Raw genomic sequence first — 11,904 nt, 5'->3', positions numbered from 1 at the left:
AGTTCATGGTAAAATCTTATCCAAATCTTCTTCTCTTGGCAACTGGACTTGAAGATAAACAAAACAAAATAAAACTAATCCAGTTGCTATGAGAAGATGATTTTAACAAGAAACACGAACTTCTTCGACTTTTCCTCTCAGATGGGTCACCACAGAAAATCAACCCCCTCCTTCTGATCCTTTTCTCTGCATCCATCTTCTCTTTGGTCACTGCATCCATAAATATTATCTTCGATCTGATATTACTACCGTGATTTTTCCCACGAATCCAGCTTCGTGACGTGGAGCGGGGTGGAGAGGGGCAAGCCTTCCCCCGTTCGTGGGGGTGTATGGTTTACCCCATTTGTGCACAGGAGGAGGAGGGGGGCGGCTCCAGCGTCTTACTCTGGCGTTTTACACCCGCGTCCTACACTCGCTTCTTACTCCCGCGCTAACGCTACACATGTCGGTGTCCTTGACGTTCCTCCGCCGGCCCACGGCATCCGAGGCCAGCGCAGCCCCCGTGAGTAAAACCACGCGTTTTTCTAATCAATTACGGATTATTCCTCTCATTATTTTCGCAATGCCCTAGACGGGCGGGAAAAAATGGGCCCCGTTATTCGTAATTGTGGTGGTTTGAGAAGCGCTCCACGTTGAGACCTCGATGTTTTAATAGCTTGTGTTTTCCTAAAGACCCACCCCGCCGACACACACACCATCCACGCTTGCTTGAGTGGACAAGCGAAAGCAAGGCTTCACAAACGGTCGAAGCTCTGTCCACGAATGCAACACCAGCTGGCCGGATCAATCTAAACAAATCAGCAACGCCGTGTGTGTTTTAAGAAAGGAGCCTGACGGACCCCAAAAATCCCCCTTTTAACCTCGTAATCACGTTTTTTTGTCGAAGTTGTTTAAATTAAATGCACATCAGCCAGTTTCTACGATTTAAAAATAGCACAACGCGCTCGCTTTTCTCTGATCACATGACCGCTAGTTTAAGCCGGATACAGCCATTAAATGCACAAAATAGGCAACATCCCCGCCTTAAATGAATGTTCTCAAATAATTCCGTTATAAATACATCGCTGACAACATGGTTAAATAAAGAAATGTCGTCATACTTTTGAACCATCTTACGTTTATTATTATCATCAGTATCTTGTAGCGAGCCCGGAATAGAAGCTATCGGCCATGCGTGCCAAGTCAAAAGGATCTACCAGTAATAAGGAAAAAAAAATCATTTAAAAAAAAAAAAAGATTATTTTTTCCTCATTCCATCGCTATGTCTCCTTATCTTCTTTCCTTCCAGACGACACACCAATTACTCTCATACAGGTCTCCCTGATCCCATTAGCTGTGGCTGTCGAGTCATCTGGATGCTCTCCCTGACCACCCAGAACATTTCTTAACCTCCTGAAAACCATACAACACTCCTCCCTTTTCAGCTGCCACCACTTTGTTATCTGTTCTGCCTTTGTCCTCTTGATCTTCTTACATCCTAAAAACCACCATCCCTTGCTGTCTGGCTACACTCTCACCTACAACTACTTTGCAGCCACTGATCTCTTTCAGGTTACCTCGTCTATACAAGATGTAGCCTACCTGCGTGCTCCTACCTCCGCTCTAATAAGTTACCCTATGTTTCTGTCTTTTCTGGAAAAAGGTGTTCACTACAGCCATTTCCATCCTTTTTGCTAAATCTACATCATCCCTCTGCGTTCCTATCCTGTATACCAAATCTGCCCATCCCTTTTTTGTCCCCTCTATTGCCTGCATCAACATGTTCATTGAAATCTGTACCAATTACCACTCTCCCGTTTCTGGGTATATTCTGCATCACTTCATCTAACCCATTCCAGAACTTCTTCTCCTCTGACTAACATCCCACCTGTGGAGCATAGCAACGAACAACATTGAGCAACACACCTTCAATTTCCAGTTTCAGACTCATAAGTCTTTCTGAAATTCTTTTTACCTCCAGGACATTCCTAACAAACTCCTCCTTCAAGATAACTCCTTCCCCATTTCTCTTCTTGTCACTACCATGATAGTACAACTTAAAGTCTGCTCCTAAGCGTCTAGCCTTACTACCTCTCCACCTGGTCTCCTGGACACACAGTATATCCACCTTCCTTCTATGCATCATTTCAGCCAATTCTCTACCTTTTCTTGTCATTATCCTGATATTCAAAGTCCCTACTGTCAGTCCCAGACTCTTGCCTTTCCTCTTCTCTCTCTGTGTCTGAACATGCCTTCCTCCTTTCCTTCTCTGACCCACAGTAGCCCAATTTCCACTGGCACCCTGTTGGTTATCGGCACCCTTGGGAATTGTTGTTAACCCAGGCCTCGACCGATTCGGTATGAGATTCTTAGGTTCAACTCGCATATTTGGACTTCACACCGGATGCCCTTCCTGATGAAACCCTCTGCATTTATCCAGGCTTGGGACCAGCTTAGGGAGACACTAGCTTGTGCCTCCCTGAGGCTGCATTGTTTTCATTTAAGCGTTACAATATGTACATCATAAAAGCCAATCCCTGTTGGAAATAGTGTTGTAACTGTTCTTGTAAATTTTGTTTGTTAGTCCTTTGCGCCGTGTACCCAACCTTTGTCCTTCGCTGTGTCCTTTGCTCTTGCAACAATTGAATTTCCACGCAGTGGGATCGTAAAAGTTGTATTTTATCTCGACACAATCAAATCACATTCTCCAGTCAGATAGAATATACATGTATTTAAACCCATATTCACAGTCATCGGAGTAGAAGCAAAAGAATTTACAATCTAGGAAATGCAAACATGGAAACACATCATAGAAATGCATTGAAGAACACATAAATACACCTTTGTAATACCCGTATGCAACCGAATATATAAGAATTTTTTTTTTTTTCTGTATGAGCAATTCATGAAATGGATGTAAACTCGTATAAATCCTGCTACCATGGGGAAATCTCAATAATTATTGTACCCGTCTCATCTCTTTGACAGACCTAGTTTGTCCTTTCTGTTCCTACTATGTTTCCTTCTCTAAATGCATTATAATTTCAGTCATCAATTCCAGCACACTTTACTTTTACTTTGAAAAAACTTTATTGAGAAATTTTACATCTTTTATCATAAATGTTTTGTTGGAATTAATAGAAATTGCAGAAAATGTTCAGGAGTTGTTTTTTTTTCTTTTTTTTTAAATTGTGTTTTTTTATTCTGATATCATATAATACTCAATAATTTGAAGTAAGGCTGGGCAGTACAGAGTTTCGTTTACAATGTCTTGCATCGGTAACCAATGTCTACCATATTTCCACTTGTGCAGCTGTTTGACATCGGGGACTGAGATCTGATCTGGACACCGTTGGACTACTTTTGAGCTTTCTTGGCCATCCTTTAGGGTGAATGATGCCATTATCAATGCAGTGACAGCAGAGTGTGAACCACAGCTGATAATGGGAGACAGAAGGAGGACACCATGTGCCGAAATATATCAAAATATGTCCCCATCTTCTTCATTCTTGCTCTATCTGGCCTAATCTTCCTATTACGCAACATCCATACTATAGAGGTAAGAAAGAGTTTTTCTCTTGTTGAAAGGTGCCAGGTGCATGTTATATTTAAACTACCCAATTAACCATTTAACTTTGTCTCTGTATGAGAACTCTCCAAGGTCGTCTCCATAGGAACAGCTGCATCTTTGTCATCTGAGACAATTGGGTGGGACTGGATGGAGATTGAAGTCCGTGGGCTCACACACACACACACCACACACACACACAGACACAGGAAGACACATAATGCAAACGCCCCCTAAACTCAACGCCTTCTTGGCTTCCACCCCCTCTCCTTCCCCTCATTGCAGAGTAGCATACAGAGGGCCAGTGCAAGTGCCTCTGTTGGGCAGCATGCATGGTCTGTCCTGTGACACCTTCCCAACCCACTCCCACACGTGCAAGTCTTCAAGTACTGTTGTAATGTCTTTTGTTGCTTACGTGCAGAGCTGTTCTTTCCTAATCCCATCCCATTTGGGAGTCCCTCTTCTTCCCCCTTGTTCTCCTTGTTTTTCTGGAAATTTCTCCACTGTGGGACGATTAAAGGTCAATTCAGTTCAGGTCAAGTCTCCGTCAAGGTTATGACAACTCATCAAAATTCTCCATATGTGGAGACTACTGGGTATATACAACGTTTTCCATGACAGAGATCTGTCGTATAGTCAAGTCTCGGATTCTGGGGGAGCTGTGTGGTTTTTGTCTTGGTCATGGAACTGTGGACCACGTCTAAACCCTCAGCAGGGTCCTTGAGAGCGCATGGGAGTTTGCCAGATCAGTCTACATGTTTTTTGTGGACTTGGAGAAGGCATTCGACCGTGTCCCTCTGGGAGTATGGGCTACCATAACCCATTATAGGGGCCATTTGGTCCCTATATGACCACTGCCAGAGTCTTGCCCACATTGCTGGCAGTAAGTCAGATTCTTTTCCAGTGAGGCTTGGACTCAGAAGGGTTGCCTTTTGTCACCAATATGGTTCGTAACCTCAGATGGAAAAAAGGTGGCGTGCCCTCGACAGGTCAGGGATGTGATTGTACCCCAACTGGAGAAGTTCAAGTATCTAGGGGTCTTGTTCACGACTGGGGGGAAGAATGGACCGTAAGAAGGGCAGGGCGTAGCGTCATCATTAATGAGGAATCTGAGTTGGTCCATCACCTTGGATTTATCTACTTTCTCTTTCTCACATATAGTCACGAGCTGTGGCAGGTGACTGGAAGCCCCACATTACAGATACTCGCGGACAAAACAAATTTACTCAGCCGGATGTCCGGGTTCTCCCTTAGAGAGTGTAAGGGGATCTGTCATCTAGGAAGGGCTCAGAGTAGAAGTGCTTCTCCTCCGCTTGGAGAATTGCCAAGGATTGTGGAAGAGAGGGCGTTGATGTTTCTAAGTTACTTAAGCGTTCAAATACCGGAAAGTGAGAGGTGTTTCCAGGTGGAATGAATAAGTCAATTATAGTGCCGTGGTTCTTTCATTACATATTCCATGTTGCACAGGTCTGGACCACACTCTTCAAAATTATTTACAGAATCTCCCAAATTCCCCCATGAGCAAGTATTTGCCGACTGTGACAAGGAAAAACTGCCTTTTACTGGGAAGAAATCTTGGACAGCTCCATGCTTAATATGGGCGGCCTTCTCTCCCGATCATTTGGATTGGAAGGACAAAGAAATAGAGACAGAAGGACAGAGTGGTAGTCAGCAAGAGTTTGATAGGGGGGTATGAGGGTTGGCAAGGACTGGCACATACGAATTTCGTACTCATAATAAAAGCAGCACAAACAGTTGAATGGTAATTGCTGCAAGGATACATTATTAACTTTAATATACCGGTACGTCAAAGAAATATCAGTTTTGGATGTCTGGCAAGAACACTGTCATAGCTCAAGCCACACCTCTTGGGAACCCGCAAAATCAGGAGAAGATATGAGATTACTATCATGCATTGAGGAAGGGACATCACTGCAGACAGTAAAAGAATGGTTGGAGAAATGAGAGACTTGCATCATGGGATATCCCTCAGCAGAGTAAACTTATAGCAGCAGAACTGGGGCTAGCCTAGCCCTAACTATAAGGTTTATTGAAAAGGAAGGTTATGAGCCTATTTTTAAACAAAGAGAGGGTGTCCACCCTCTTCAAAACGAGGCATTTTGTTAAAAAAAAGATCCATATCAGCAAGACAATGTCTCATACTTGCCGAAGCCCATCAGTGTAATCTTGCAGCCAGAACATTTGATATTTGTTTTATGTTTCTTCCTCCTTAGAGATGGAACTGCCATTCAATTTCCGGCCTGTACCAGCTCCATAGCAGGATTCAAGCTGCCTTCATCCCAGGTGATCTCCCTACTTTCGATCCCAACCACACCTTCTGTGCACATCTTGGCCAAGCACCCTCTCCCGAGGAAGCACTGGAAGAGCGCTACCTGTTGGAATCGGTCGCCTGGCCCGAGCCTCCATTCCAATCCACACAGGCGTTGCCAGCCCTGCGGCAGACAAGCGACCCTGTGCACAGCCTGTTTTCCATCCTTCCCACCAAAGAAGGAAGACAGTGGCATGTGGGCGATCAGGTCGAAGCTTTTGTCCAAATGCATGACTTCCAGGGTCGTCCCAAGCGCTATGGTGGGGATTTCCTTCTGGCCCGCCTACACTCCACAGAGCACAGGGCAAGCGTGGGAGGTGTGGTGCTGGACCATAAGAATGGGTTTTACTCTGCTTTCTTCCCACTCCTATGGGAGGGACCGGCTCAGGTCGAGATCACCATGGTGCATTCCAGTGAGGCAGTTGTTGTGCTGCGACATTTGAGGCAGGAACGTCCAGATCGCGTGTATTTCAAGAGCCTCTTCCGCTTAGGGTTCCTCTCCGAAACCACGATGTGTAACATGTGCTTGCCTCCTGAACGGCAGCCCCTGTGCAACTTTACTGACCTGTACACAGGTGAGCCCTGGTACTGCTACAAGCCCAAGCTGCTCAGCTGTGACACCAGGATCAACCATGCCAAAGGAGGCTATCTGAAACACCTCATCACCAACAAAGAGGCCTTGCTGTTCCAAAGGTTTGTAAAATAGATATTTCTGACAGTGAACAAAACCTGAAATTTTACCTTTCAAAAAACTGTCTAACACACAATGTCTCTACCCAGCGGTGTAAACATCAAAGTTCACATCCATGCTTCTGGAACACACACAATCAACGTGCTGCCTTCAACAAAAGGTACAAAGCATCTAGAATCCGCTCACATCAGGCTGTGCTGTATTATTAATGTGGCAATATATCACTTATATATATTCTATATTGAGCATATTGCGTTGTGTGTCATACCACAATATTGCTAAAACTGAATATTGATCAGCTTGGTGCATTATTCTAAAAATCTCTGCCAACACCCATCCCTGTTCACAAACAATGGATCTGTGTGCACTTGTGGACAAACCAGTTTTTTGGGGGGGGAAAAAAAAAAAAGTCAGTATTTTTTACTTTGTATTTGATAAAGCAGAGAGCAGCAGTATGAAGCAAGAAGCCACAGTTGTATCGCCTTCAGGATATTACTACGAGGACTCTTGGAGGCCATTAGATGGAGTAACATTGCGGCAGTTTAATGAAACCTTTGGCATCACCGAGTGCTTGAGGAATAAGATGATCTACATGTATGGAGATTCTACCGTCAGGCAGTGGTTTGAGTACCTTGTGGCTCTGATACCAGGTGAGTGTTTTGGTCTTGTACTCACTTTGACATTTGCTGTTTTCCTTCCTGCGAGCCATTTTGCTTGATTCCCCCTCCCGCAGATTTGAAGGAGTTCGACCTGCACAGTCCCAAAAATGTTGGGCCGTACATGGCAGTGGACAGCGTACACAACATTCTCTTAAAGTACCGCTGCCATGGCCCCCCCATTCGTTTCTCGACAGTTGCGTCCAGCGAGTTGCGGTACATTGCGAACGAGCTGGATGGCCTGTCAGGGGGCCCTAACACCGTTGTGGTTCTCAGCATCTGGGCCCATTTCAGCACCTTCCCTCTGGAAGTGTACATACGTCGTCTTCGCCACATCAGACATGCGTTGGTGCGACTCTTCGGCCGAGCGCCAGGGACAACTGTTGTGATTCGCTCAGCTAACCTCCAAGCCCTGGATGACGAGGTCAGCCTGTACAACAGTGACTGGTACTCCTTGCAGCTGGACGGAGTGCTCAGAGCTATGTTCAAGGGATTGGATGTTCTTCTGCTAGACGCCTGGCAAATGACTTTAGCACATCACCTCCCTCATGCTCTCCATCCGCCTCCAGCCATTGTCAAGAACATGATAGATATGCTTTTGTCTTATGTCTGCCCTGAGAAGAGCAGCTAATCCAAGTGCTTTTAAATAAGTGGTTCAGATGCTTCTAAGTCTACGCAAACGCTGAAGGCCTGCAACACTGGTGTTGTGCACTGTTCTACTCTAGTCTCACACAGGGCACCATTTGTGGCGCAGTGAGTGTAGCTAGAATTAGGTATTAGTACTAACTAACAATTATCAATGATGATTATAAGTTATCAATCAAAGTTCTTGGAATATCATCAACTCAATAATGATACCAACCTTTGTTCGGGGCACCATTAAGGTCTGTACATGAGGCATGACACTGGTTCCCCCATGTTTCTGTCTGGAATTGACCAGACTGCTAATTTCAGTCTTTTCAATGGCCGAGAGGCCACGGTCAGGGTTTGTGTCTTCTGTGTGGGGAAGATACTTGCAAAGGTCTTAGTGGCAGCTTGAGCTCTCCCTGAGTCACCATTTCATATATGAGTTGAAGACAGAGTTGAGATACCATGACAATATTTTAAGGAAACATTTTCATTTATTTTAACAAAACATGTTTATTGTGTTTAAACAATAATTGATGTTCTCCACCACTTGTTATGGTCTTAATCCTGACTCAACATCTGAAAGAAGCCATTTTCCTCTGCAAATGCCAAAGACAGCAGAAGTGTGATTGTGTAAGCTTCTGCATTTCTGTAGTTTTGAAATATTTAAAATGCATCACTCGAAATGCTTTCGTTTGTTCTTTTCAAGTGTTTCTCTACTATATTGTTCTTTTATTTAAAACATCACAACCACATGCAATTTCCAATGTCAAAGCTGCTGTGATTGTTTGTCTCAATGGCTCACTGAACCACCAGTGGCTGAATTGCTGAAACACACTAAAATTCGCTCGAGGACATTCGTCACAAGATCATTAAAAATAAAAAAATCTGACAACTTGTGATCTAATTTCATTCTATTCAGCTGAGAATAACACAAACACTCCCATTAGTTAAAGAGGCATTGGATTTAATCATTTTGATTTCAAAAAAGTAAAGTGGTAAAGTTTTGGGATTTTGCTGACCAAAGTTCACCATTTCACTGTTTTACTGTATCTTTTTTGCCGTGCTTCTTGTGTTCCCCTGACTGTAAATTCAGCCACGTTTATAACCTGACCATGAAACACCACTTCCCTCAAATGATCAAAGTTCCACCCTGCAAAGTGCCACATTTAAATTACACTGGATAAATCTCTCTACCTCAATGTTCTACTTGCATGCTTTTTTGCACATGGCAGTAAGGTCTTTTGTATAAGATTGAACTTTTGTTTTTATTGGCAAAATAAGTTAATTTTATATATTTAGTTTGGATAGCTTTTGCATGGTGTTTTGATGTGAGTAAATAATGAATGTGTTCATCAACAGAAGAATGAAGATTGAAGACCAGCGTTAATGCATGACATGATACAACAATATGTCTGATTTTGTCCAGTTCCATCTGTTACGGGTAAGAACACTCAGATTGCTCCATTAGTAGAGTTTTGTGTCCTTCTATCCTGGTCTCCTTGGCACCCTAGATGTGATTATTATCTCTGCTGCCAAATGCGAGTTCTGTTCTCTTGCAAATCTTCTGACGATTTCTACTGTCGGAGTCTGATGTCCTTCCCCAGTACTCCTGCACATTCTTTCATGAGGAATGTGCACTTCCCAAGCATCACACAAAAAAACAACAAATATGTATTTATATATATATTGATATATGAGCTCAGTGGTTGATAGTGGAGAAGCTCTGGGACTCAGGTTGCTCTTCGGTCCCTGACGCAGGGCGTGGGTCAATTCGTAAGATCGACAGTTGTTCAGCTCATTCAGAGTCCATGTATCCTCTCCGGACTCCCTCCTTGCTGTCGTCTCCCGATTGGTCCCTCCTTCGTCCATTACCTTCTGTGAGTTTCTTTTTTCAATTTCTTATGGTTTCCCCCCCCTGTCAATACCACCCTTCACGAGTTAACCAGCATCTGCAGTTAACATGTTATCCTCATCTCGTGATACACCCCACGTCCTCCCACCAACTGTCTCTCACTCGCTCCCCTTGATGTTCTTGCCTCGTGTCATTCTACATTTCATACTCCTGTACCTGAAGGCCAGAAGGTAGGAGTCTAAACAGTCCATGTTGGGGGTGGGCGTGGTCCTTCTGGACTGCAGAGAACGCAGTGGGGTGCTGGTGATCCCCTCTGCGGTCTTTACCACTCGGTCCAGGTGTCTGTGGTCTAGAGCAATGGTGGTTCCATACCACACAGTAATGCAGCTGGTCAGGATACTCTCAACAATGCAGCTGTAGAAGTTGCTGTGGATCTTAGGTGACATACCAAACCTCCTCAGACTCCTCAGGAAGTACAGCTGCTGTTGAGCCCTCCTGAACATCTGCTGGTGTTGAGGAACGAGGTGAGGTCCTCACTTATGTAGACACCCAGGTATTTAAAGCTGCTCACCCTCTTGACCTCAATACCTTGGACGAACAGTGGCCGATGAAGTCTCCTCTCCTTACTTCATGTCCGCTATCATCTCATTGGTCTTGTCCATGTTTAGGGTAAGGTTATTGTCCTCACACCAATTCACCAGACTGGCCACCTCCATCCTATAGGCTGTTTCGTCTCCACTGATGATTCATTCTATCACTGCGGTGTCATCTGCAAACTTTAGGATGATTTTGTCCTCATGGGAGGCGATACAGTCGTGGGTGAACAGGCCTTAGGTCTCATCGGAGCTCCCGCTAACTGTTTTACATCTTTCTCATGTTTGATGGGTTCTGCTGCTGTCTGAAATTCTGCTCTTATCCACTGACTTATCTGTATGTGCACTGCCCCTTGTACATAAGCTGAATCTGAAAAAATACCTCTTCACCAAGCACTACCCCATGAATCGCACTTAGCCGCCCCTTAGCTCTAGAAACTACATCTCCCTCACAGTCACCGGTTTAGGATGATATAATATTATTGTAATGTTCTATGGGACGGCAAAATGTCTGTGCCGGTCGCGGATATGACTGCCAAGGAATGTCACCTCCTTCCTTCAACATTGTAATTCGTCCCTAGAGACCTTTAATCCTGTCTCATGCAATTTCTTCAGTAGGTTGTCCGTTACTGCGAGGCATGTCGCCGGGTCGAGGCTGCTATGAGTAAATTCTTCACATACTGGATCAGTGTCATGTCGGTAGGTATTTGTAATCACTGTCTCTGCTCCTTAGGAGCCTGATTAAACAACCCTGGGGAGAAAACCTCGGAAGTCTTGTGTACTGCAGCTGCTGATCCCTGAACATGAACGAGAACACATCCTTCAGTTTATCTGCCGGTGGTAGGCAGAAAAATACATAAGCCAAATCTATGCACGAAAATGAAAAATATTTGCCAATGGTGTATGCGGGTTTGGCATGGGTATTGTAGAGGTGTCTACAATCACATTGATCTGTCCAAGGCAGGGGTGGGCAAACTACGGCCCGCTGGCCACATCCGTCCCCCACAGCCTTTACTGTGGACACACTGACACACATGAATGGGCATGAATGGGATGTGAAGCTACTAGGGAAAAACCGGTTTGTGCATGAAATGCAGGCAAACGTCAGAGCCTTCAAAACCTAGCTGGTTTTATTTTCAAATAAATGTCAGGTAGTTTGATATGTACTGTTAATGCGTTTTAATTTATTTATTCATTATTGTATTGTATCTTGTGGCAATCCGGCCCGTCTTTCAAATTTTAAAAGTCAATGCGGTCCCTGAGCCAAAGAATTTGGCCCACCCCTGGTCTAAGGTCATTTGCCATCTGGTACTGCTTTGAATGTGGTTTAGGAACTGGTAATATATCTGTATATATTTTATATATATATATATATATATATATATATATATACTGCTCAAAAAAAATAAAGGAAACACTTGAACAACACAATGTAACTCCAAGTCAATCACACTTCTGTGAAATCATAGTGTCCACTCAGGAAGCAACATAGATTCATTTTGACTTGTTTTAAGGACATTACATCAAAGTTGGATCAGCCTGGAGTTTGTTTTTACACTTTAATTTTGAGTGTGATTCCTAATCCAGACCTCCATGGGTTGATACA

The 11,904-nt window shown here is 44.0% G+C and overlaps 1 protein-coding gene across 3 annotated transcripts; it reads left to right on the top strand.

The window, feature by feature from the left end:
* Positions 1–356: 356 nt before the first annotated feature.
* nxpe3 (neurexophilin and PC-esterase domain family, member 3) lies at positions 357–9,111 on the top strand. Of its 3 annotated transcripts, XM_086145160.1 has the most exons (7): positions 357–502; positions 3,293–3,538; positions 5,782–5,851; positions 6,452–6,569; positions 6,657–6,727; positions 7,008–7,217; positions 7,301–9,111. In XM_086145160.1, exons 2-7 carry the CDS (start codon positions 3,446–3,448, stop codon positions 7,852–7,854), a joined length of 1,116 nt encoding a protein of 371 aa, XP_086001286.1. In that variant the 5' UTR covers positions 357–502; positions 3,293–3,445; the 3' UTR covers positions 7,855–9,111. The 3 variants fall into 3 exon arrangements, with proteins under 3 accessions (XP_086001286.1, XP_086001284.1, XP_086001285.1); XM_086145158.1 differs by having other exon boundaries at positions 5,782–6,569; XM_086145159.1 differs by having other exon boundaries at positions 5,782–6,569; positions 7,011–7,217; positions 7,301–9,110.
* The last annotated feature ends 2,793 nt before the right edge of the window (positions 9,112–11,904 follow it).

Source organism: Fistularia commersonii, chromosome 4 (assembly GCF_037954325.1).
Source record: "Fistularia commersonii isolate RoL2024-O1a breed Wild chromosome 4, RoL_Fcom_v1.0, whole genome shotgun sequence".
In the NCBI taxonomy this organism is placed as follows: domain Eukaryota; kingdom Metazoa; phylum Chordata; class Actinopteri; order Syngnathiformes; family Fistulariidae; genus Fistularia; species Fistularia commersonii.
Note: the sequence above shows the minus strand (reverse complement) of the source record. Positions and strands in the feature narration are given on the sequence as shown.

Excerpts from the sequence above, each read along its gene's own strand:
- nxpe3 (XM_086145158.1), top strand. The coding sequence starts at position 3,446 with ATGTGCCGAAATATATCAAAATATGTCCCCATCTTCTTCATTCTTGCT. Across the intron at positions 3,539-5,781 it reads GCAACATCCATACTATAGAG|AGATGGAACTGCCATTCAAT; the intron begins GTAAGAAAGAGT and ends CTTCCTCCTTAG. Across the intron at positions 6,728-7,007 it reads CGTGCTGCCTTCAACAAAAG|CAGAGAGCAGCAGTATGAAG; the intron begins GTACAAAGCATC and ends TATTTGATAAAG.